Below are 27,257 nucleotides of genomic sequence, written 5' to 3'. Positions count from 1 at the left end.
AATAGTAGCATTGTCTATTTGATGGAGGATTAGGTTGAACACAGGCCTTGACAGTATAAAACAGAATTCGTCTAAAGTCTTTTATAGTCTATTAACTTTTCTAATGGAATGCCTATAAGCGTCCATACTCTTTTAGTGCTTGTGCTTTTGGACTGAAATAACATAACAAGATAAATGTTTAACAAAATATGATGAATTCCAATTCCAACTATAAATAATATATAACTCTACATAACGTATGTTATGTATGTATGTAGAGTATGTACGTGTGTTATGTATGTATGTAGAGTAGTACATTGTAAAAAATGTACTATATAAAATATACTACATAATTACATATCACTTATATGATATATAATTCGAATTAAGCATATTCTGTTAAACATTTATTTATATTAATACATAAAATATGAGATTATTTGTATTTTATGCAAATTAAAAATTTCCCCAAGGTGTATACTGTGCCACATTTACACATCACATATAAAATATATGTGCTTGGGCACATATATACTTACATATAACATTGTATGAAAATATACTTTTGGAAATCTAAAATTTGTTAAATCAAATCCAATCATCATGGCCTTTTGTCTCTAGCTTAGCCTTCTGAACATTAAGTAAATGGATATTCTTTTGGCATTTGGAATTTGTTTCAAGGTTTGATTAAAATACATCAAGTATAATAGTTATGTTTAGAGTAATTCCTATATATATGTGTAGTATTACATGTATGCCTTAAATTGTGAATTTTACCACTAGTAAAAGTGAACAATTTGGGGCATTTCAAGTTTTATTTTCAAATACTTGAAAGACTTAGCATTAAAAAAACATGTTCAGAAATTTCACTACTATGCTATTTAAGCGAATTTAAAAAATAAAAAATGTACAAAATGATCTACTAAATATTAACTATAAATATTCCTTCTTATAAATTCAGGCATCCAGAGATCTAGATATTTATCCAGACTTAAAAAGATGGAAATATAGCTTTGGAAATATAAAGAGAGCCCACAAAGATATTGAGAAACTTAAAGTTTTTATATGATAAAATGGAAAAAACACCTTAACTTTAAAACGTGTCAAATGTATGGACACTTAGGTCATGGTCATAACATGTTGTGTTTCTGGAATTTGGTATTAGCTACCAAACAGAAAATTCTGGAGGAGTTAACACATTTTAAAAATATTTATCATGACTTTTAAAAGAATGGAATTTTTATATATTCCTATTTTCATATACTCTAAGGTCCTGTTCCTCTTATCTTTCAACTTATATTGTGAAGAACTGAGTTTTTTTTCCCTGTAATAAACCATTTTGAGAACACAACAAAATAATAAATCAACAACCCTTTTGTATCAATTTGAACTTTCTCAAGTGTTTGAGTCTTTGGGGTCCCTCTTTATGTACTTGAGTTGAATTCATCACAAAATCCCAGATCAGAACATTTTTATTTTGGATCCAGATAACTTTTTCCATAGAACCCCCTGATGGGAGAAGAGATCTTTTCTTTTATGGAATTTAACAGAGTAATTGATTCCCTTCCATTTTTCTCCAACACAAAAACCAGAGAGGTTATATTGGTAGGATCTCTGCTTCTGGTACGTAACTCAGATAACGTATAATTCATAGGACTGCCATAGAGCCGAGATTTTGAGAATATACTGGGTTTAAAGACGTTACGGTTCTATTTTTTAGGAGCATGGCCAAGAATACTTAATATACAAACCTGTGGGAAAAAAGCTACATAAGTCACTTCTGTTATTTATTGTATCTTATTTGCTGAAAGACCTGTTTTATAACATAAAAGTGTAGATGTGATATCTTATTTCCGAAACGCTTGATTCCTCCAAGATTCCGTTCCATCATTCCTCAACACAATTGTTTGGAGGCAACAAATTGTCACTATGTTTTTGTTTAAACCACTCCTCTCCTCTCTCAAAGGCCTGCCTGTGTATTATTATTGCTAGAACATAAATTAACTTTAGATGTCGACAGCTCTGGATTTGAGTATTCAACTTAGATATGGGGGCCATTGTAATCATAGGTGGAAAAACAGAATTTTGCCCAATCTAAGATCCGGAGAGATGAGATATAAAGAGGATCGCAAGTGGTAGCAGCACCTTGAAAGAAAGCACTAGAATTGTAAGGGTGTGGTAGATGGGACTTTGAGGCACATTCTTACTGCTATGTGAGGAAGCGTGCCCAGAATCTGCCCTCATTACGTCTGGCGCTTGCCAGTTCTTTTCAAACCTCAGTTTCATGAGCACCATAAAAATTCACTTAAAATCGAAAAGAACACCCTGAAGTTAAAACCCACTCTGCTTTGCCTTGCCTTTCATGGCCTGGAATGTCACCTTTTACCTCCAGTAAATAAAGCCAACATCAACACTCTTCTGTGTCTTTTATTTTTTATGCACTCAATATTCTTCACATGACAATCTGGACACTTAAAGGGAAATTACAGTAGTGATCTATGTCGCTGCGAAGAGAATTGTCTCTATAAAATATAGTTACAATGTACCTATCATTTTCTTTTGTTTCTTGGACTGCTCACATTGGATTGAGTAAGTCTAAAATGGAATTAAACGAGACATGATTAATAGTGGACTGCAAAGAAATGGTGATATCACGATACTTTCTTAAAATGACCTGCCATGTATGTCTAACGAAGCAGCGATCCCCAACAGAGACAATTGCACTGCTTTACGGTCTTGCAGGGTTTTGTCTCTTTAACCTCACTATTTCCGAGAAGCCACCGAAAAGTTCTAATATGTCACAATTCAAATGTCAACATGTTGTTGGAAAGGAAGCTAATAAGTTAAACCTTTGAGAGATGCCAAAAAAAGAGGTGATTCAAACTGTTGAGAGAAGTCCATTGTTTTCTAAGGGGAAATAGAACTCCAGAATGAAATAGGGTACTTATAAGCATTTAACTGGAAGGTTGAGGGGGAACAAAGCAAATGCACAATCACTTTTTTTTCAATCTGATAACTTTTTGAATAGGGCTGTTCCTCTCAATGTACTGCCAGAAACAGGGAAGTGTGAGGGTTAGGGTTAATAAGATACAAACTGAAAATTCACTCGTTTTTGTAGAAATAGCACATAGCATGGAATAATTTTCTTAAGATAGCCTCGAGTCTATCTGTGGGTGGATATAAAGAATCTTAGGTCATATTCTAGAACATTTTATGTTTGGAATTATTTTCCGTAAACCCACTTCACCTGGTTAAATTACTGTTGAATGAAAAAGAATGCTTTTATTTTGACAGGAAAGAAACTAAACAGAAAACACTGCTCATTGAGTTATTTTTTGAAGTTAGCACAATTTTCTACTGTGATGTTTTTATAGAAAAAAGTAAACAATTGGACTTTAGAGCCACCTACTGGAATAAAGAGGCACATGCTTACATTTGATATCCTCTGCTTTTCAGAAGATAAACAAATAGATAAATACAATTAAAGTTATGCACATTTCTGTTGATCTTATAAGATATTAACCTACTCAATTTTTCTCAGTTTGAAATATCAAATATCCTGTAAGAAACCAGCAGAGTTAAAGCAATGCCCTCTAAAAATATATTCTCATAGTTCTTAGTAATTTGTGTGATGTGAGTTTTCTCCCCATTGGATTGAGACTGAGCAGAATCAAATCCATCGTTTATTTACTGTCTTTGTTGCTGCTTTTGGTAGTGTGTGTGTGTGTGTGTGTGTGTGTGTGTGTGTGTCTGTTACTGGTCTCACTTTCACCAGTTAATTGTGTAACCGCATTCTTTCTTCCACAACCTCTACCTGGTCATGGAATTGTTATGTAACATATAATCTTAGAATAAAATTTAAAAACTAAGAACATTTTTGTGATAAAATGAATAAGCACCTTAAACAGTTTCATGATTAAGTGATTTTTTTTTTATTGAGATGTAATTGTCATATAACATTGCTTTAGTTTCAGGTGCATAAGGTAACGAATTAGATATTTGTATTTTTTTGTGAATTAAATGCATTTAAATGAAAAAACCCTGGAGCCCGGACAAGTAAGTTGGACGATGGCTTGCCTAAGTTCACACAGTGTAGCTGGCCAAGGTGTTGGGGGGAAAGTAGGCAGTTCTAGGAGATTATAGGTCCACACTTGCCCTCCAGCAGTTTAGGCAGTCATTAACAGATTTATTTGACTTTTTTCCTCCTCAGAATTTTGCTAGAAAGCAGGGGAATAAGCACCACCCCCTACCACCCTGGTGAATGAGTCAGAGAGTGGGAATCAGGAGCTGAGGCATGAGGTCAAGGCCTGGACCTGGGAGTACTGATGATTGGTGAGAGAGGGATCAAGTTTTTTAAAAACAAAATAATCTCCTTTGACGATGTGCTCTACAGACCAGTTCTTTATGTCATGTCCTTCCAACTTATTCCCTTAAAAACACCTTGTTGGGAAGGTGCTGCTTTGGAGAACATGCTGAGGGAGGACGTGTGTGGTTCAGAGAAGGGAAAGTTCTTTGCTAACCATGACACAAAGGTGTATGCGACATGTTAAGCCTTGCCTTAAGACAACTTGATAGGTGAGGTAGGATTTGGGAAACATTTGTGACCTGGCATGAGAATCGCAGCTTTCCATTGGTCATCAGAAGGCTAACTTCCAGGACCTAAAACAGGAAGTCACACTTCTTTAGACAAAAATAATAAGAAATATTTTTGTTATGCTCTGAGAAAATGTACAGATATTAGTGCATAGCTTGCCCTTTCTTAATATTCACTTCTTTCTCTCTTCCCGCCCCACCCTTTCTGGTGTCTTGAAGATATTTTATAGAGTAGTCACAGACATTGCACCAGGAGAGGAGCTCCTGCTGTTCATGAAGAGTGAAGACTATCCCCATGAAACTATGGCTCCGGATATCCATGGTTAGTACTGTTCACACCCCATCCTCCTTGCCCTCATTCAGCTGCTGTGATGGACCATCCCCCATGGGTCCATCACACTTGGTATTTGTCAGTTTTCCTGGCTCTTCAATGTCACTTTTCACAAAACTCCTTCTCTTGTGAGTGGTTCTTTCCTGGGCTCGACGTCTGGCTAATATTACTGTGAAGTTCAAGTAAGTAGAGGTCTTGCCTCAAGTGGAGACCAAAAGAATTCTGAGTGTTTCAACTGAGATATCATACTGTTAAACGTTTTTGTCGATACCTTAGCCTATGGTGAGAATCCTTTCCCTATACAAAAGTCATTTCAGGGAGCTCAGTTTGGGCTTTCGTAAGTGTAGTGGATGTTTCTTCCCGTCTAATGTTCTATTCCTGGGAAAAGTATGTCTATTTGAGTAAAATCCTCGCTGGTGTGTCAATACGGGAGAGGGCTGGGGGAAGGGGTTTGGGAGAAAAATACACATGAGGGAATTTTACAGCCAGAGAAATTTGTATTTGCCAGAGGCCTATTCTAAATCAAATGAATTAGAATTATTAGTTATGTGTGTACAGGACAGATCAAGTGAAAATTCTACCCGTATTGAAGTGCTACCATTGGGATGAGAATTTAGTACTTTTTTCTTTCTCTTTCCTATTTCTTTCTCCTAATATAACATGATTTAGTTCAACATAATCTAGTGGTGTCTTTAGAATGTTTTAGAGTTGGAAGGGCCACTGGGAAGGGTTACTCACTCCAGCTTAGCTGACAGGTGGAGACAGAGCCACCTCCCATCCCTTTGGCCTTCCAGACGGGAAAACTTCAGCCTCTGCGCTCTGTAGCTCTTGCGAAGGAAGCTACCGGTTTTGGCTAGCTCTTTACTTGAACATTTTTTTCCTTTGGCTGAGCTGCATTCTGTCTCTTTGTAGATTATACCAGTTATATTTTTGAGAACCTTCTGGAAATTGTTTTCTTCATAGAAACCCGGTGTTCTCAACCAACCTGGTAGAGCTTACGCCTGAATAGGGAGTCTTACCCAATGGGGTCTGGGACAGCTGAGGCATGAAGGCATAGGATATGAAACGTAATCTGAACTTTCTCTAGTGCAAAGCAACCTTCCCTGGGGAATGTTAGACCTAAAAAGGTTTTCCAACAATTATTTGTAGAAGTATGAGTGATTAGCTTACTATTCTAAAAAGCCTAAGTAAAAATGACTATTCTTTTAGGGCTACCATTCATAGATTATCTTCCTTTACAACACCCTTGAACTCGTCAGATGCTTTTTGTTTTCATTGTGTCATACACACACACACACACACACACACACACACACTATATACCAGATATTATATGCTCTCCATTTATTACCTCATTTAGTCATATACATAGATCAATCCTGTAAGAGAGGAGTCATTTGTGTTATACAGATAGAGAAACTGAGGCTACCTAAGGCTAGGTAAGTTGGCCAAGACCACATGACTAGAAAGAGGGAGAGTCGGCTTTCAAACCGAGGTCTTACTGTCTGTAAAACCTAGGCCTTCCCATCCATTCTGTGGCTTGGAGATTCTGTTTGTGTTCAGGCTGCTGGTGAGATCCTAAATGTAGATCTTAAATATTGTGAATAGTATAACAGATTCTAGGAAAAGGCCCCATTACCTGATTAATGTCATCGAGAAATCTGTTTTTAGAGCTGAGGTGATTTATTTTAGAATGCCCCCTTCTTCCTTAACCCTCTATGGTCCAAAGTTGACACAGTCTATTACATCAACATGCTGCTTTCTTTACTGTTCTGGCCCCCCTGTTACTGGTCTCGTTGAAGTGAAACCAGTTTTGTTAAGTGGATTAGAGGAGTGGTGTCTGTTTTGACCTCTCTTTCGCCTCTCACACCATGTTTAGGGTTTGTGACTTTCAGTGGCTTTCAGTTCCTTTCTCAGCATGGATCCCCCAAATCCCTGAGGGACATGCTACCTTCTCCGACTTCACTTCCTTTTGGTCCCCTATGTGCACCCTATCAACCTGCCCTATTTTACTACAGTTTTGCTTTTCCACAAGCTGCCATGCTCTTCCTGGCCTTTATCATTGGTCCACGCTGTTCCCACTGCCTGGAACATCCTCCCTCATCCCTGCCTGATGCTTGCTCATTACAAAGCCTTTTCTGAGCCTTTCTCCTTCAGATTAGATGGATTAGACATGTTCCTCTGAGCTCCTTTAGGCCTTACGCATGTATCTGCCATAAAGTATATCACCTTCTATTTGTTCACATGTGTATCCCCTTGAGTTTCTTATATAGTCTTTCCCTAGCAAAATGCCTAACATTTGTTGGTGACTAAAATATTCCCTCAAAAACATTCAGTCAATGAAAAGCTGGGTCCTGGCTGTAGGTCTATAAAACAGGGATTGTGTATCATGCTGCTCGGGGTGTCTTTTCAGCATTCTGAGTTGTTTTCAAGCCTTCTGTGATTGTGTGTATGTGTGTGTGTTTGTGTGTGTGTGTGATCTGTGCATAGTATGGCCTCATGAGCAGGCAAAAAGCTCTTCAGATGGAGAGAATAGGTGTAATACCATCACTGCCTGACACCTTATAACCTTTTTATCTCTAGTCGCCACTGTTACCATTTATTTATCTTACCGATTCAAAGGGCAAATTCATGATATGTTGGCTGTTTAACAAGGCCCTGCCAATTAGTGCTGACCCTAAGGTAACATAAATTAGCCTAGAAGGGTACTAAAAACATCCCATGTCCCATTATGTGGTAATGATGAATGTAATGAAACATCCAAGTTTACTGATACTAATCAGGTGTAAGCATGACTCAGAGAGGGACTCTGTGTCCCACGTGCCCTCCAGGTAACATGGCACAGTGAGAAGTGTATGAGACAGAGATGGGTTCAAATCCTGGCACAACCACTTGGCTCTCTAGTCCCTGACTGGTTTCTGAACTTCTCTTAGCTTGAATAGCTTCATCTGAAGTTGGAATTAAAAATGTGTCATATAATTTCTCATGATCGGGTTTTGAGAAATATCAATAATCTGTGAACAGGGTTGAGGGACTAGATTGTGCGCAGTAAGGAGTCATTATTACTTTTAATGTCATGTGAATATCAAACCCCAGAAGGGTTTAAGCCATAAGGTTTTATCTGGTAAGAAGGCTGTACTGTAGCCGCAGCCAGCATGCTATTGTGCCAGGCTCTGTCCTGTATATGTATTCCTTTTAATTCATATTAAAATTGAAGTGGTGGAAATAACAACTAAATGATTTCTATTACGTCTTTCATAACTCAATTAAAACTGCCGGTTTGTGGTGACACTTCTGATCGCCCAGTCCTGGTAACATCTGAATTATTTTCGCAGAAGAGCGGCAGTATCGCTGTGAAGACTGTGACCAGCTCTTTGAGTCCAAGGCGGAACTAGCAGATCACCAGAAGTTCCCCTGCAGCACCCCTCACTCAGCATTTTCAATGGTGGAAGAGGACTTCCAACAAAAGCTCGAAAGTGAGAACGATCTCCGAGAGATACACTCAATCCAGGAGTGTAAGGAATGTGACCAAGTGTTCCCTGATTTGCAAAGGTTAGAAATGGCATGTTGCACTATGAGACATGTTTATTTCCTCTGCCAATAAAATGCAGTTCTGCTGAGTTTTCAGAATGTATTCAGATGGGAAATTTGGAACTGTGATGAACCTGACAAGTGTGTCAGTGACATGCTCATAAATCAGTTTTCCCTGGAAACTCTTATCTGTAAAATGTTCACAAGCAAGTTGGAATTAGTTATTTTGATGCTAGATGGAAAATAGTATGTTTATATTTAAGCAGTATTATCGGCAACTGAAAGAAAGCGTAATGTTACAGCACAAACTATGACTTAGAGGAAGGATCAAGAACGCTAGAATGACACTGATGCCATTTAAACTAATCATTTGTCAAAGAGTAAAGCTGGTTCCAGAAACACCTAGTTGATTAAAAAAAAAAAAAAAGATTGGTTCTGGTATACACTTACTGAAAGATCGATGACCTTTTGATAGATCACTGTAACCCATGGATTTAATTTCAACTATCTAAGCTGCACATATATAAAAGAATAACAAAATCATGCCCAATGAAGCAAATGCTTTATTTCCCAAAAGGCAAAAAATAAACATAATCTAAATGAAATTATTCTTTAATACTTATTTTTAACAAAGTGAAAATCATGTATCAGCAATATAATAACTTTTTATAGGCTTTTGAACTTCATTCAAGAACTTTTTTTTTACTTCTATTAAAGAAAACAGCAAACCTGGAGCCTACCCTTTGAGAACTACATTGATTATTATGTTTCAAAATAGTTTTTCTGATCAGAGATACAGAAGCAGCTAATACGTTTTCTGTTTGCTTCTACCTAACGATTTTTGCCTTGGCCCACAAACAGTTTTAACAATTGTATTTATTTCTTTGCTTTTAAGTCCAGAAATGATCCTTGGAATTTATAATCAGAACCTCAAATGAACATAACCGTGTATTTAAATGGCTATGGTAGTGTATCAACTGGCCTTAAGAGTGTGAATTACTACTCATGGTTGACCTTGGATACTTCATCTATTTCACTTTATCATGTTGTTCCCTTTCTTTCCTCAGTGTCTCCCCTTCTTCTCTCTCCTTTTCACCTCCATTGATGGTCCTGCATCCTCTTCTCTGTCTAGACTTCTTACAGGAAAAGATTTCATATTGTAGTCATTGATTTTAATGGATAAATAACTTCAGTCAGCATCAAGGATAACCCATTCCTTGAGGAGACTGAGTCAAAAGAATAAACGTCTAGGCTTGAAAATTCCGGCCTGATTTAGCTTTTAGAGAGAAAACATTGTGGGAAAAGAAGGGCTTGCCCAGTACCCTTCAAACTCATCTTTACCATTTAATATAAATCCACATAGAGAATCAATTTGTTATAAATGTTTGCTAAAACCTAAATTTGTAATAAAAAAAAGTCAGAGCATGTCTCATAAATGTAATTGTGCCCAAATTAAAAAATAGAATGAGACTAATAAATACCTGTGGGTAAGGAAAGTATTTATTACTGTAAAGCAGTATCTCTGATGCCAGAGATTCTGTATTATTTCTTTCAATTTTGCTATCAAAATAATGGACAGCATTATAAAACAAAAAACGGCGGATTAGACACTAAAATGTAATTCCTACCTCCCACTAGAAGTGTATGGTGACACCTAGGTAGAGAGAGACTCTTATTCTTACTGGCTCTGGGATTGAGGCTGAGTCAACTCTACTTCATGCCAAACCCAACTGTCAGTTTGGTTCCTTCAGTCAAGCATTCGGTGGGAAACAATAAGGAAACCTATTTATCTGGTATTGGATGAACCCTAAGAACTTACTTTTTGGTAACTCAGCCAGATGAATATAGAATGTCACCATGCAGCCTGAGGTCAACCATGTGAGTGGTGTTTTTGGTTATATAATTTAGTCATGTGCAGAACTTACATTCCCTGAATATTTTCCCCTTTATTGGATCCTATGTTGTTGCTTTACACTTTAAACAAATGAGAAATCCTTTTTTGACATGATAATTGTTCTGTATCTTTTCTATCAAATGTTGAGAAAAATACCCCCTGCCTCCCAAAAAAGAACAAACAACAAAGAGCAAGGAACAAAGGTGAATATGCAAAAATTGAAAAGACCCTGGAAAGCTAGGCAAGGCTCTACAAAATAGGATGAAGTTCTATGAAGAGTGAAGCCTCATTAATGGCTGACTGGATGCCTCCTGTGTTTGGCATCCAGTGAAAGAAACACACATTTGGTTTTATAAGAACCAGTTGCCTTTTGATTCTTTATCATTGATTAGCTGATAGCTGATAATTCCATGGAACAATATGGATTTTATTCTAGATTAGAAGGAAGGAAGGGAGGGAGGGAGGGAGAAAGAGAGAGAGAGAGAGAGAGAGAGAGAGAAAGAGACAGAAAGAAAGAAAGAAAGAAAGAAAGAAAGAAAGAAAGAAAGAAAGAAAGAAAGAAAGAAAGAAAGAAAGAAAGAAAGAAAGAAAGAAGAGTTCTCCTTGTGCTGCTAGATCTTTCTCTCCTCATATGCCATGTACTGTTCTCTGGAAGCCCGATCATATCCTTGGAGTAAGGGCACACGAATAAGACTCAATGTACTGGCCTATCTCTCCCATTAGATTTCAGAGTTTATGATTTGACATACATATTGGAATACATGTCATCAAATGGCATGCCTTCTGGGGTTGCTGAGGCTGACAGCAAGTATATGAATTTGTGCCATGATTTTGGAAGATGTCCCTGACTCAGGTTAATAATAAGTGCAGCTGATGATATCTCCCTCTTAACTCTCTTAATAACATTTCAACTTGTGTAACAAACAGAGGATTACATATCGTGGATAAAGGTAGGGCTGTTCTTGTGACTCACACACCTGTACTCTACTGGCACCTTTTGTTCACAGAGATATCACCATTTGTGCTCAAACAGAATAGCATTACAAAGTTGACTGACTCATGGGGAAGGAAAAATAAGTTCATGTGCCAATACGAATAGAGCTGTAGAGAGGAAGCTGCAGAAGAGAAAACAAATGGGAAAGACATTTCTAATTTATCAAGATATGAGAAAGGACACTTCTTTTTGTCACGCACCGTGCCATGCACACAGTCTAACCAACTACGGGGTATATTCTAGGTGCACAGGGGTCTTACTGATACTCAACTTTAGAGTATTTATCTCACAGAAAAATAAAACATGGCAAAGAAAGAGTGCTTGCGTGCTTGGTAGGATTTTTTATTTTTAAAAATATCTTTTTACTATGTAAAGTTTCAAAATATACAGAACTAGGGAGGATGGTGTAATAAACCCCCACATGCTCAGTTTCAGTAATTATCATACAAGGCCAGTCTTGTCTCAGCTATACTTGTTTGGAGTATTGAAACAAATCCTGGACATTATGTCATTTTATTCATAAATACCTCAGTATGTATCTGTAGAAAAAAAGGACTCTTTAAAACACAAGTTTCTACACCACACTTTAAAAATAATGATTCCTAAATACTACCAAATATAAAGTCAGTGCTCAGTTCCCCCCTCCATTATCTCGTTATTTTTAGTTTTTTGTTTGAATTACGATCATAATAAGATCTGCCAATTGGTTGGCATGTCTCTTCTGTCTCTTTTAAATTTTTTCATTAAAAAACTTTTAATGTTTATTTATTATTTTTGAGAGAAAGAGAGACAGAGTGTGAGTTGAGAAGGGGCAGAGAGGGAGGGAGGGAGACCCAGAATCTGAAGCAGGCTCCAGGCTCTGAGCTGTCAGTTGAGAGCCCAGTGCAGGGCTTGAACTCAAGAACCGTGAGATCATGTCCTAGCCAAAGTCAGATGCTTAACTGACTGAGCCACTCAGCCACCTCTCTTGTGTCTCTTTTAATTTATAACTTCCTCCAGTCAAAGTCTGTCTTTTTCTTTCTCTCCCTCCCTTCCTCCCTCCTTCCCTCATTAAAATGTATTTATAGAAGAAGCTAAGTGCTTTTTCCTGTAGCATTTCCTCCAGTCTGGAGTCTACTGATCATGTCCCCTTGGTGTTAACATCTTTCTCCGTCTTCTCTACTTCCTGTAAACTCAGTTACATCCCAAGCCTTGATCAAATTTAGGTTCATTGTTTTAAGAATAATACCTCACTGATGCTATGGTTTACTTCCTTTAGAAGGCACAAGATTTATTTCAGGATTGCCTACATTTATTAAGTGTTTATTTGCTGTAAAATGAATGTTTTATACTTTTACCATTCTTTCATTATTTATTATCTCTGTCAATTCTACGCAGAGAAACTTGCCCTCATTGTTTATTTGCTCACCCTGAAGTACAGTTCATATAGGAAGGGCAGGAATGTGGGTGAGTTTTTCTCTTTACTTACTCATTTTCAGAGTAATGATTTGGCTTCTCAGAATCTTCCAAGGGTGACCAGTAGGCTTTTGTTTGTGTGATTTTGAATATAGTTTTTGTTAAAAGATGAGATTGTTATTTTTATTGATGCTTAAATTTCCTCATCTTTGGTCAGTAGGTGTTTTTTTAGTTTGGTACCTTAATTCTTTTGACATGCTCTAGAACTTTCTTGCTTTTTGCCATAATGACGTTCAAGGCCCATCTTGTGGGCTTCAAATTTGAAACAGGCTATTTCTCCAAGGAGCTCTGGTTACTGTATTTAGGGGTAGTATCCTCGTGTGTTATCTGTGCATATTTAATTAACAAATATATTTAAATATCTGAATATCACAGCAATCCATTATCTATAATATTTGCTTTTCACTAAATTCATACAGATTTCATATACAAGTTTTAGAAAAGAGAGGGAACTATTTGAGAAGTAAAAGTATTCTAAGCTTTAAAACAGAGAAATTATCCATGTGAGAAACTTCTGTTTTACTTTTGAAGGGCTCTGATAGTGCATCCACTTACACTATTACACACTTTTCTTTCCCCTCTAATATCCATTCATCAGCTTATCTGCAGGACCATCCATTCATCCATCCACCCCAGTGTTATATTGGGAAGTTGCTTGTTGAATAGTTAGGTTACAGCTCACTTTTCCATATGGCGATATGGATAGAAAAAAAATTACCTTTCTGAATCTAGAGGTTATATACATTAGAAAGGACACCTGCCTGCATGTTTGTAACCGTTTTTGAAGACCTTCAATTTCAGTGCTTGTGTTCGAATTAAGTGGGTGTTAGCACTATGTGTTGCCCTTAGGATGGTGGGGTGAATCCAGAACTGGGCAATTAGCTAGTCGTTTATCATGCCTCTAACTTGGCAACTAATCTCTCATAGCTGTATCAGATTTATTTTCAAACAATAAGGGTACTTCTCTGTGTTAGTGAGAGACACAGTCTAGGAAGAATAAGTGTTTTTTTTTTTTTTTTCATTTGTCGCAAGCCTGTTTTTTCTCTTTGGTCCTTCTCACCTCAACTCCCTTTCCTTCTCATTTCTTTAATTGGCAGTTGGATTAGTAATAAAATGACATTCTGTTTATGAGTGTGTTCTTTGTCACCATGTCTTATTGAATCAATTGTTCTCTTAACAGCCTGGAGAAACACATGTTGTCACATACTGAAGAGAGGGAATACAAGTGTGATCAGTGTCCCAAGGCATTTAACTGGAAGTCCAATTTAATTCGCCACCAGATGTCACATGACAGTGGAAAGCACTATGAATGTGAAAACTGTGCCAAGGTACAGTGAATTTGTAGACTACTTGGCCTCTCTCTGTCATCCTGCTCTCTCTTAATCCATCACTTGCTATGATATATAAAAACAAGCCTTGAGAGGGGAAACTATAAATATCTTGAGAAAAGTAGACTGAGTGTTGTATGCTAAAAGGCATTAGTACAGTGTATAAAAACACTTAGTGGGTACCCTTTTATTTTTGTAAGAGAGGAAGTGAGGCTTAATGGTGAGTTCCAGAACTAGGTGTCAGACATCCTTGGTAAATTCCTGGTTCCGCTACTGGCTTGCCAGTGTGGGGTTGTTTTATAGCCTTATGGAGAATGAAAATTGTATCCAATGCACATTACTGATTTCTTTTAATAGCAATTTGTGAGGAAGTCACATAAAATTTCTGAATGCCTATTCAGAAAGAATAGGAGACTCCTACATTTGCAGATTTTTCCACCCAAGTCCCCACCATAAATCATGACTTGGTTCTAATTAAGAGCATAGGGCCTTAGTGGCCACTGCCGAGCAGCATAAGGGTGCAATGAAAGCACTCCACCTTGACCATGACTCTGAAACATGAAAAGAGTAGTTCACATCATTTAATTTCCAGGGCTCTCAGTTAACTAAAAGATGTCCTGATGTCATTGAAGTTGATTTCTATTTCCAAAACCTTTTTATAGCATTTGAATATCTTTCTTCATGCCAGTGGAAACTGTGATATTTGAAATTATCTTTAGAGATGTTTTGGTCCCAGAAGTGTGGGTGACTGTTTTTCTTTTCTCCTCTTCTTTTTTCTTCTCTTTTCTTTCTTCTTTTCTTTCCTTCTCTTCCCTTTCTTCTTTTCTTTTCTTTCCTTCTCTTTTCTTTCTTCTTTTCTTTTTTTAGTACAATGTTTAAAAGAATGGTTTTAGCTTAATGGTAACTTGCTGCAGCAGTGTTAGCATGAATCCCTGGGCGAACTCCTTGAATGGATTTGAGACACTTTAGAAAAATTCCCCCAATTTTATACATAGTGTGTCTTGGTTTAAAGGATGGAAATAGCACACCATTTTTAATAATGTCTTGGCTGGCACTTTATTATTCAACTCTGATCACTCTAAATGGGATCAAAAGAATCTTGAATGTGGTCTATCATGCCATCAATTATTTCATTCAACTGATACCGATGGACATTTCCTGCTAAGGATGTAGAGCTGAATAATCTACAGTCTCTATCCTAGAGGAGCTCATGCTTAAGAAATATGACTTTCTGCGTGGGGGTATAGCTCAGTGGTAGAGCATTTGACTGCAGAAATATGACTTTCTTTGGTCTATGGGGAAAACAAATAAACAAAACCAAAATAAACAACATTCCTTCTTGAGTCATTCCTGGTCTTCTTTATTGTGTCCTTGAATTAAGTTTCTTGATTAATCAGTACTCATTTCCTAGCAGGTTTTCACGGACCCTAGCAACCTCCAGCGGCACATTCGCTCTCAGCATGTTGGTGCCCGGGCACATGCATGCCCGGAGTGTGGCAAAACGTTTGCCACTTCGTCGGGCCTCAAACAACACAAGCACATCCACAGCAGTGTGAAGCCCTTTATCTGTAAGTTTTTAACACTCCAGCCCTCCTTCCTGCATCTGTCTCTCACCTGAAAGGCACTGTGATCAGGAGAGTGGCCGCGTGGCCATAGAAGGGTCTCTGCATTAGCTATTTATGGTCCAATCCAGTTGGGCAATTTTTCTGTTACAAGGACGTCTTTTACACCCAGATCCATGGTATTTTGTCTATAATTCCTGGGGTGTTTTCTTTTAGATGAAATCAATAACAACTAGAGGAAAGAGAAATCATTAAATAATGAGAGGGAAGCCTCCCCAGGTTGTAGGGTTTAATAGAGACAACCAGATTTGTCACACTGAAAATGGTCATGGATTCATAAAGCAGCAAATGGCAGATGCCACTAAATAAGATGAAGTGATACAAACCTGTTCTGGATGAGAAAGGCTGGAAAAGCCCCACTTGGCAAATAGGCTATGACTGTGTGTGTGTGTGTGTGTGTGTGTGTGTGTGCACGTGCGCACGCACGTGTGAGGAGTGGGAAGGTGAAATAGGACTCCCCTTAATCTATACATTGTTACCAATTGCCCACTGTGGGTTGGTAGTTCTCAGTTACTTGGAAAGCAGAACGTTTTCACTTTGATGGTGGACATGCTGCTTCTACAACCCACTGCACTAAAGCAAATTTACTGGCAGTGTGTGTTCAGAAGACATCCAATCTGACCACCTACCTAGAAGGTACTTGTACAGAGCACTTTAGTAACACACTCCACATAAAGTAAACCTCAGTGCTCATTTGCTGCTGCTTCTGTCCACCCACTCCTGCTCCCTGTATTGTGCTGAAATATTTCATAAGGAAAATCAGTTGTTTTCAGCCCATCTGAGAAACAACTCTAGACTTCAAATGAATCCATTGCTCAGCTGGGCATATAAACATAGGGACTCACTGAGTTGCACTACAAACTTTAAGACTGATTTGGATCCAGATGAGCATAGAACTGATTGAGGCACACTCAGTAGTTGGCAAAACCTCTGACTTGGGAAGACTTACAAAATATTTTTTTTCTGAGAAATACTCAATAGTTTGTAGTAGGTTATTGAGGCACTACTACGGGACCTGATTGGGGAAAAAAAAATTTAGTGCCAACATGTAGATGCCAGAGACTGACTCTCCTCCTTTTTACCTCGACACAGCCCTCTTTTGTGCTTCCAAGCAACATGAGAGCTTTTCTTTCCCTTTCCAGCTTAAACTAGAGTCTTGTTTTGCTCCTGTGTTCTTCTGTACCCTGGGTGGAGTGAAGATGACCAGCTGATAAACAAAAGGGTGATCTAGCCTCCCTTCGAGGGGCTCTGTTAGACATCACAGGAAATAAAGTATACAATAGAAATTTTAGACTTCTTGTCTCATAAAGGCCTTTCGGACTCTAGGTTGTGATGCCCTTAAAAATGTACTTTGAAATGTTACAGGCATAAATAATTTGTGTATTTCTGATTCCTCAGAAACAAATTTTGATACACTTATTGTATTTTGGTGGGGGAAAAATAGATCGAACAAATTCTGATCACCCATTTAATGCTGTCTCTATTATTTAAGCTGAAAGTCAGAAAAATATAGATTCCTATTATCGAAGGTTCTGGGATCTGGAATTTTAATTGTGTTGAAGTCAAGTGTTTCATTTTAAAGCACTATAGGGTGTCCCTTTCCAATCAGCTTGCACAACTATTTGCCACAAATGGATTTTCGGTAATTATTGGTAAATTTAAATAGCAGATGGAATTCTTCAAATGTAAAATCTGACAGAGAACCGTGGGGTAATTATGAATAATAGCCATGTAATTTCAGAACAAAAGAGGAGAGTTGGTGTGGAGATTGGGAGTGGAGGGGGTTCACCTAGAGTTGATATCTGTTTCTCACCAGTAGGCCACACACCACGATTTACCCCCACTGGTGTGTTTATGGCAACTGTCTCTTATTACAGTGTACCGCCAAGCTTGAGCCCAAAGTCACCAGTGCTAAGGTAATTACTCACTGCCTTTGCAGAAACCTCCAGCCTTCCCAAATAGAAACCACATGCTCTAATAGGCTGAACATATTCAAAATACCTCTTAATTTGTTTAATAAGTAGAAAAATGCATTGTTAACTGCTGGCTAATTCCTTATTACTGAGAAAATTACAGTAGAGTATAGACTTCAACATCAATTGAGCCGTTTACCTGGAGGCCTGGTGGGTAGTGGTGGGCCAGGCCAGACATTCAAGTGAGAAAAACAAAGCCTCTGCCTAAGGAAACATCCCAGATTCCCTGTTCTTGAGACCTGACACAGACATCGCTCATCTGTGTGACAGAGGGTGCAACCAGGGAAGTCGAATGCGCCTTCTGTTACTCCGATATAGAGAAGCTCTTGATTTTCTTAGATCCATCCAGCCATAAGACAGAAACGTAGAGAGCAACATTTCTTTGCCAAAAATTTGCAAGCCTTTCAAAAGTTTATGCCCTGGTTGAATACCCATCAAGACGTTTTCTCAATGCCTCTTAATGCCCACGAGGAGAGGTGTTACTTTCTTGATGAGTGCACTTTTATGATTCCAACGACATTTTATTTACTATTTCTTGTTATTGCTCATAGCTGAATTAGTATGACCCACGAAAGCCTCGTGTTCCTACCCTCTACATCATGTGGTTTTAATTAGGGTATCAAAGAATTTAAATAGCATGTGTATTTATTGTATATGGTTAACTAGGATATACTTTTAAAGCAGACTCTGGTCAATATATTCCAGGAGAATAATTTGAAATCACTCACATCTTCTCTTCCCATTAAAATGCATGTTACAGCTTCTATAATGTCATGAATCATCCCACAGTTGAAAGCTTCTTTGCTGTTATTAAGCGCAATGATATATGTAGCAATGCATTTTAATCATTAGTAGTAAAAGAAATATTATGGAATCACTTGGTACTTCCTGTTTGGTAGTGTGTGGGATAATCCAACTTTTGGGTGAGTTTTGCATGATTGAACACCTATAAAATCTCCTTTGAGTTTCTTTTTTCTCTCAAATATTACTGCTTTAACTTAGGAGCTCAACCACTCTGCGCTTAAAGGCAGCCATTGCATGAAAGCCATAAATGTCGCATTTTGTCTTCAATTTAATTTCTTATATAAATCTGTTTCGGTAATTGCCAACAAGGCATATCATGTTTCTGCGTGTATTAAACGTGCACGGGATGGTTAAAGTAAGTTTACACGTAAAGTGCTTTCACCTCTACTAAAGTCAGATAAAAAAATGTGGTGCTTAGGAAATGAATACTGTCATGCTGCTGGACTGGCAAGTGAGGGGAATTCTTACCCAGCAAAGGAGGTTTTAAAGGTTACACGAAGTTTGGTCTTAAAATACACTTAGATATGTTCTCTCATCTGTGAGGAGGAAGATGTTCTACTTTTCTGGCAAATTCTCCACGAAGAGGTTTGTTTCGCAGCCGCACCCTGCCGTGTCCTTTCTGGATGAGAGCCTCAGAAAGCTCTCCCTGCTTACCATAGTTGGCTAACTCACATAGAAGTCAAGCCCTGAGATAACCGGCGAAGATACGACAACAAGTGGACGTATTTCCCAAGGACGGGGGTTTCATAAATGCAGGAAGGTTAGCACAACCACTGGTGTGAGGGGAAGTCAGAGGACGTGATCATAGTTCATGGGAACCAGCAATGCAGGATGGACCACATTCAATTTAGCTTCCTTTGCAGGCTTAAAATAGAGCCATTGTAAATTATGTCAGTCTTTCTCAAATCATGAAAATGATTGTTAAAAATGTCTCAGAATACACAATGTGCATTGTTGTGTGGCTTTGATGTGTGAATGATGAGAGCGTATGATATAATACAAATTAAATAATGGTAGGGCAGTCACAGGCTTTTTCCCCAGGGGGAGAGGGGATGAAGGTAAAGTTTCTGGTCAAGAGAAAGGCTGTTTTATGTTGTCTCGGTGCCTATGACTTAGAACTCTTTAAGCGGTCTAAAACTCTAAAGGGGTACCTGTTATGTTCAATGTTTAGTACGTCTTAGGATTTTCATTTGTAAGATTCTGTGAGGGTAGCAATGGGCGGGAAGTCAATGCATGCTGGAATTGGACTTTGCTATAAACATTTAAATACACAAATATGATGGAAAAAATACCATGCAATGGGGATGACAAAATATTTATATATATTTATATATGAAATATTTGTGCTGCTTCAAGACATTTGTCAGGTTGGATGCCTTGCTTTGGAATCTAGTGAAATGGGGTTTTCTGTGTTGGGAATACTCAGATTGGTACCTCCAACAACTTTTCCTGGCTTCCTAATTGACATTTCGGGTAAACCAGTTGTGATACTTGCTAAATTCAGAAGCAATTGCCATAAAGCCTGAGATTCTCTTTTGTTGTTTGCACACAGGTGAGGTCTGCCATAAATCCTATACTCAGTTTTCAAACCTTTGTCGTCATAAGCGCATGCATGCTGATTGCAGAACCCAAATCAAGTGCAAAGACTGTGGACAAATGTTCAGCACTACGTCTTCCTTAAATAAACACAGGAGGTTTTGTGAGGGCAAGAACCATTTTGCGGCAGGTGGATTTTTTGGCCAAGGCATTTCACTTCCTGGAACCCCAGCTATGGATAAAACGTCCATGGTTAATATGAGTCATGCCAACCCGGGCCTTGCTGACTATTTTGGTGCCAATAGGCATCCCGCTGGTCTTACCTTTCCAACAGCTCCTGGATTTTCTTTTAGCTTCCCTGGTCTGTTTCCTTCCGGCTTGTACCATAGGCCTCCTTTGATACCTGCTAGTTCTCCTGTTAAAGGACTATCAAGTACTGAACAGACAAACAAAAGTCAAAGTCCCCTCATGACACATCCTCAGATACTGCCAGCTACACAGGATATTTTGAAGGCACTATCTAAACACCCACCTGTAGGGGACAATAAGCCAGTGGAGCTCCAGCCCGAGAGGTCCTCTGGAGAGAGGCCCCTTGAGAAAATCAGTGACCAGTCAGAGAGTAGTGACCTTGATGATGTCAGTACGCCAAGTGGCAGTGACCTGGAAACAACCTCGGGCTCTGATCTGGAAAGTGACATTGAAAGTGATAAAGAGAAATTTAAAGAAAATGGTAAAATGTTCAAAGACAAAGTAAGCCCTCTTCAGAATCTGGCTTCAATACATAATAAGAAAGAATACAGCAATCATTCCATTTTCTCACCATCTTTAGAGGAGCAAACTGCGGTGTCAGGAGCTGTGAATGATTCTATAAAGGCTATTGCTTCTATTGCTGAAAAATACTTTGGTTCAACAGGACTGGTGGGGCTGCAAGACAAAAAAGTTGGAGCTTTACCTTACCCTTCCGTGTTTCCCCTCCCGTTTTTTCCAGCATTCTCTCAATCAATGTACCCATTTCCTGATAGAGACTTGAGATCGTTACCTTTGAAAATGGAACCCCAATCACCAAGTGAAGTAAAGAAACTGCAGAAGGGAAGCTCTGAGTCTCCCTTTGATCTCACCACGAAGCGAAAGGACGAGAAGCCCTTGACTCCAGTCCCCTCCAAGCCTCCAGCAACACCCGCCACAAGCCAAGACCAGCCCCTGGATCTAAGTATGGGCAGTAGGAGTAGAGCCAGTGGGACAAAACTGACCGAGCCTCGTAAAAACCACGTGTTTGGGGAAAAGAAAGGAAGCAACATTGAACCAAGACCAGCATCAGACGGTTCCTTGCAGCACGCTAGACCCACTCCTTTCTTTATGGACCCTATTTACAGGTAAGGGTGGATAGGAGACGATTAAATGCAGACGACGTGTGTACGAAGGGCAGGGTTTACAGTCGAAAGCCTTGGCTTTTACCAAACCAGTTTTGTTATTATTATAAGGCAGAGAGTAAAGTTGTTTGATCTAGTGAGTTCATTTTTTATTCAGACGGTCAACTCATTATGTTTGGGCTTATTTTTGGATGTCTCTGAATTTGGGGTTTTGGATTAGGCCCACAGAGTTCTTTCCCCTGACAATAAATGTATTTTTAAACACATTTTTAAGCGGAAAATATGGGAAAGCCATATTTAAAGCAAGTTGTCAAGTGGCAGAAGAATGAGGCTCCTGAAGGATTAACGCAAATATGTGTGGGTACTCAAGTGGGTCAGGACACAGAACAGCATGAGTTTTCTCTTTGTTAACCTACCAACACATCCTTAATAAGCACTGCACATATTCCGTTTCTAAATAAATCTCCTAGGAAGCCAAAGTAAATGAAATATTAATCACAAAAACGTTTTGTATATAATGTGAATGGTTGGTTTTGAAAACAGGTCACTGTTTAATACCTTCATTATCCAGGTTTCTTTGGTGCCTCCAAAAATTCTTGGGTGGGGGGGAAACATATATGCTTAATAAAAAGCCTCATAGGCAGTATTCTGTAATGCTCATTTGACATTCAGAATGATTTATTTTCTAAATACCAGCTTTCTTTAAAAGTATGAATAATAGTAATTATGCTTATTGTGTATTTTAAATATTACCAAGCATTTTCACATTTACTTTCTAACTCAAGTCTTGAACATTGTCAAGAATTAATGGAAGGCATGGATAATTGCTCATTGGACTTGTTTAAGACTAGACTATTTTCATATTTTTGCTTGACTGTCTTTTATGAACAAGTTTATGCTACTCTTTCATTCAACAATACTCATTGAGTTCCTATTACTTAATAGGTATTAGAGCCACAAACTCTTTTCACCACAAACTCCTTTTCTACTTGTGTTATCTCTAATACATTAACCAAGAAACACTGCTGTGTGTTTGAGGGCTACCTCCCACTTGAAGGGGATTAGAAAGGACCATGCAAAGATATCTCTGAGCCATCAATACCATGCCTGTGCACTTCTTCCCAATTATTGTATCTTAATTCCTACGGCAGTCTCAATAAGAGAGGTAAAAGAAGGGAAAACAGAATTTCCATATTTGGTGTGTAGATTGTGTGTTACACATTGCCAGCGAGGTTGTATTTCCAAATCAGTGATACATCTCAGCCCTTTGTGAAGATAATCCCTCGGACTTTTTTTTTTTTTTCCTCAGACCCTCCCAGTGGCAATGGGTTTCTGATTCCTCCACATACCCATCACGCTCTTCTCCATCACATCCTAACCTTCCCCTCTACCCCTTGCTTATGGAACTCAGTCTTCTCTCTGGTGTTTCAATCTGAATAAAGGGCCTAGGCCTGTCATTTTACTGAAGTCATGAAATACCAAAACACCAGTTTTAGTGGAAGACCTGAATTGAAATCTCAGTTTTCCCGTGTCTCAAACTTGTTTTTTTTTTTTAATTCATAAAATGGGTGTAAGAGGACTTGCTTCAATAAGTGAAACAATGTATGTAAAACATAGCATATATGAACTTTTTGAGAAGTGGTAGCTGTTTTTATTAATTTTGATTCTATTATAGAAGCGTACTTATTCAACGGTTCTTAAAAGAAATTTATCAACAGTTGGTAAAAGAAATTAATTTAATCCATGATGTCGTTTCCTGTACACTTAATAGAAAATAGAATAACAAACATTTTGAAGGCAGAAGGTATATGCAGATAAGTTTATATGTCTCTATCTTCAGAAAGGTCCTCCTTTTTCCCATTACCCCCTTTTGCCTGCCCTGTTTATCAGCAGTGGCATCCAGAAGAGGGACCTCACAGAAGGGGGAGCAGGGTGCATAGGATGCTTAGAAACTCTCCTGCTCTCATTGGCAAGTACGGGGGAAATATAATGAATATATAAGGGAACACTTTCTTGGCAGAAAATGACGTCAATTTTCAGAATGAGCTCTGTCCTCGTGATTTCAAATTCACCAAGCCTTCTTGTCTACGTTTGAAGTGGAAATGTACAAATCTGTAACCAAGCCTCTGGTTTCATGACTCTAAAGTTTTTATATTTCCTCATTATTATTATTACTAGTGACCCAATAGGATTTTACCATTATGAATAGGACCTTCTTTCTATGAGCGCCTAGCAGTGCCGTGAGTATTCTTCAAGAACTGAATAGATGTCTTTATATTTTTATTAGTGTGCTTCCCAGAAACCTTCCATTTGTTTTATCGTTAGCTGTTTTAAATGCCAGTAATTATGTAGCGATTGATATTTGAGACTGATTCATCTCCAAAAACTAATTTTAACCTTTCAGAGTAGAGAAAAGAAAACTAACTGACCCACTTGAAGCTTTAAAAGAGAAATACTTGAGACCTTCTCCAGGATTCTTATTTCACCCACAAGTAAGTATTTTGAATTTGAGACTTCAGGCTTGTAAACTAACTTGTTGATCCTGAAAAGCAGGTGCAATGAAATGAAAGAAATCTTGAGAACATTAGGATTTCCTATGACGCTGGTGTGGAAGAACACAGGAAATTCTAGCAGAATGAAAACCCAAACTCTTTAAAGAAAAAGAAATTAATATATGTGGAAAAATAACATGTTTTGGGGTGTTAAATTATCATCTCCTGCTAACTACTTATTGATCCAAAGTGTATTTTGGAGTGAACTAAATTCAGTTAGGAAAATAAATATGGAAGTGGTTTTTTGTGTTAAAAATCACTGATAATGAGAGATGGGTCAGACTGTGACTCGTCCCAAACTCATGAAGGTCCTTGAAGTTCCTTTAGTGCTTAGATAAAAAACAGGAAATGAGTCTACCTGACAAGTTGTTACCATAGAGGGTGAAGGAATTTATCTAGAGACCACTGGGCATTCCAGCGAAGTTCTGTAATTGCACAAGAATTTACCACAATACACAGAGCTATTTGCTGAATGGAGCTGTGTCCATTTATCAAAATATATAGTTTCTCATAACAAGGAGACTACACAGTCGTGCCATCTAATTGGTTCATGTCCTTACGTATGTGGTTATTTTTTAAAACTGGTTTACATATCAATCAAAATGTGGAGAATTGTATTGAAAGAACAAATATACAAACTTCTTAAATGTATGGGTTTTTTTTACCTGATATTTTGTTTTCCTTATTTCTTTTTTTTTTTTTTTAATGTTTTTTATTTATTTCTGAGAGAGAGAGAGAGACAGCATGAGCAGGGGAGGGTCAGAGAGAGAGAGGGAGATACAGAATCTGAAGCAGGCGCCAGGCTCTGAGCTAGCTGTCAGCACAGAGCCCAACGCGGGGTTCGAACCCACAAACTATGAGATCACGACCTGAGCCAAAGTCGGACACTTAACTGACTGAGCCACCCAGGTGCCCCTGTTTTCCTTAATTCTAATTTTAAAGGTTATATGCTCTGGTCTTTGTAGATGGTAAACAAAATTTATGAAAATGCTTAAAATCAGTGAACTAATTTATTGGGTTTCAACATAGTCAAACTAAAAATTGTGTTCCTCTATTAAAACTGGTCGAATTTTATGCCACTGTCTTATAGAAAGTTATGAGGTAATTAAATTATCTTGAAATGTGACTCTCCCTGCCCCCTCTATCTATTCCCCCTTCTGCTACCTCTTCCTCAATTTTTCAAGTACATTCTCAGTGTCCTGAACAACAGAGTATGAGAGCTGAAGTACCATCTTCTCGTTAGCTGGAGAAATCTATCATTGTTCAAAAATTTTATTTCAAAGTTAGCAAATGCACGATTTAGTATTAAAAGGGTTAGAAATATTCCAGTCACTTTTCATTTTATATAGAAAGGCTAAGGAATGATATTATTTTTTAATTATTTTATGGGAAAGAAAAGAGTTATAAAATAGTAAATGTTTATTAGGTACTTATAGTTTACATTTAAGTTGCTTTAAATTACACTTTTGGGCCTCATGGTCTAAGAAAGCTGAACATCACATGCATTTTGTGTCAAATATTGTACAAAAAGTGTATCTTTTTGATAGCTTTCTGATTATAACTAAATGCTCATAGGGATATAATTATATACATTTAGTTATAAGAATCCAATTGTTTTCATATTCTAATTACATTTAAAATTTAGTAACCAGTCACTTTAAAATTAAGTGCTATGGGTACATGGTAAAATGGAGGGAAAAAAGATGGGATTCAGGGTCCTTGAGTGACTCAGTCTATCTGGCTCTTAGTTCCTTATCTGTAAGATGAGGGAGTTGCGTGTAAAGTCCCTATTCTCTCTGAAATTCAGATTTTTAGCTAGCCAAAGTAAACTTACTAGTTCAGAAGATGGGCAGTTTCGCCTACCAATAATTCCACATGTGCATACAAGTGTTGCAGTATGTACATATTTTTAATCACATAAGAAAATGTGCTATCTTTGATTATTTCCAAAGCGAATGAGGGATCACAAAAGATGAGGTGTATGTGCAGTGCTTGGAGAACAGCAGTCATTCCCTCAGAGCCTCACGAACATGCCTGTAGGAGCACGTTAGCCGTGTGTGTTTCCAGAATGTCAAGTCTTGGTGGAAGCGGCTGCCTATCGCTGCTGTTAGAACAGGACCCAAGAGTGATAATCAACATATTTAACACCTCGTATGTCATGAGTACTGGCCAATCGGAATGGACTCCTGCATTCTAGAGCAGGATCTTGGAAGTCCTTGCTGCACCAATGTTAATGCCATAGTTGTTGGCTGGCGGATTGTCTGCAGGGGCTTTTGAGATGAGGCCAGGACGGTAGGGTGACAAGTCAGCGTTCTTGGAGCAGACACTACTTGCCAACTACTGCAGAAATATTTTGTTATTTTTATAACCATCGTAGCTGTTTTCATGTGTAATGGCTGTATTATCACTGGGATGCAGGTGGGATAAAGACTGTCACCTGGGAGAAGCTTGGGTCGCCCTATTTCCATCAAGCCTTCAGACCAAATAGTCTGCTCTTTCCGAAAATCTGCCTCAAATGTCCTGAGGTGTCAGCAGAATTCTTCTGTTCTTTCGAGTACTCTATCAATTCCCTCCTAGCCTCAAGTTCTCCTTTCCCATAAACAAACAGAACAAAGACAACCTGCCGGGATCTGGGGCCAAAAATGACTGCTCTGTGACCGCTTGTTCGCCGAAACGCTCAGGTTTGGACCAGTGCAGTTCATCTCTCTGAGCCTCTCGCTCAAGAGTCATGGGCACACCTTACCAGCTTTTCCCGGGTGGCTGGACGGGTCAGTGTTCACGGACATAGCATGGTACGCGTTGTGCCTGCTAAGCGGAAAGACTGAAATGAGGAAGAGCCCTCACTGTTAGTGAATGCACAGGTATTCCACTTCGGATGTAAAGGAATGCTGGTAAAATGACCTCCTGCCATCCCCTGAGCCCACTCTCTTGGGGGGAAGGGGGCTACGGATGTATCTACAAGTGCTTGGAAAGACGCTCACTGTGTTCTTGGTGCTGCCTCATTGGGCGGCAGTAAGGGTGGCACACAGCAGGAGACCAAAATGGAAGGCCTTGTCTCTGCTCCCAGGGTTTGCCCTGATTTTATAGCTAAATAAATGCTCGGGTAAGACCATTCATTACTTCATTTTCCATTTAAAGTACACTGGAGAAAATCCCGTGGTCCCTCTGGGGCTTCTGTATGTTTGTCTTCCAAGTGAGAATAATGGTTGGCTTATGTATTTGTCAACGTTATAATAATAGTAATCATAATATAATAAAGGGAACCACGTATTCTTCTTCTTTAAATTTAGTTATT

The 27,257-nt window shown here is 38.4% G+C and overlaps 1 protein-coding gene across 7 annotated transcripts in view; it reads left to right on the top strand.

The window, feature by feature from the left end:
- Window positions 1–27,257, top strand: part of MECOM (MDS1 and EVI1 complex locus) — a 62,641-nt gene that overhangs the window by 10,091 nt on the left and 25,293 nt on the right. For 3 of the 7 annotated variants that reach the window (XM_039236548.1, XM_039236551.1, XM_039236550.1), the window contains exons 3-8: window positions 4,792–4,894; window positions 8,239–8,455; window positions 13,958–14,105; window positions 15,517–15,673; window positions 20,057–21,413; window positions 23,815–23,902. In XM_039236548.1, the coding sequence (XP_039092479.1) occupies window positions 4,846–4,894; window positions 8,239–8,455; window positions 13,958–14,105; window positions 15,517–15,673; window positions 20,057–21,413; window positions 23,815–23,902 (2,016 nt within the window). In that variant the 5' untranslated portion in view covers window positions 4,792–4,845. The remainder of the gene's footprint in view (window positions 1–4,791; window positions 4,895–8,238; window positions 8,456–13,957; window positions 14,106–15,516; window positions 15,674–20,056; window positions 21,414–23,814; window positions 23,903–27,257) is intronic. The other 4 variants (XM_039236553.1, XM_039236555.1, XM_039236549.1 and 1 more) reach the window with 2 other exon arrangements.

This window comes from Hyaena hyaena, unplaced genomic scaffold (assembly GCF_003009895.1).
Source record: "Hyaena hyaena isolate Hyena2069 unplaced genomic scaffold, ASM300989v1 scaffold_112, whole genome shotgun sequence".
Lineage (NCBI taxonomy): Eukaryota > Metazoa > Chordata > Mammalia > Carnivora > Hyaenidae > Hyaena > Hyaena hyaena.
Note: the sequence above shows the minus strand (reverse complement) of the source record. Positions and strands in the feature narration are given on the sequence as shown.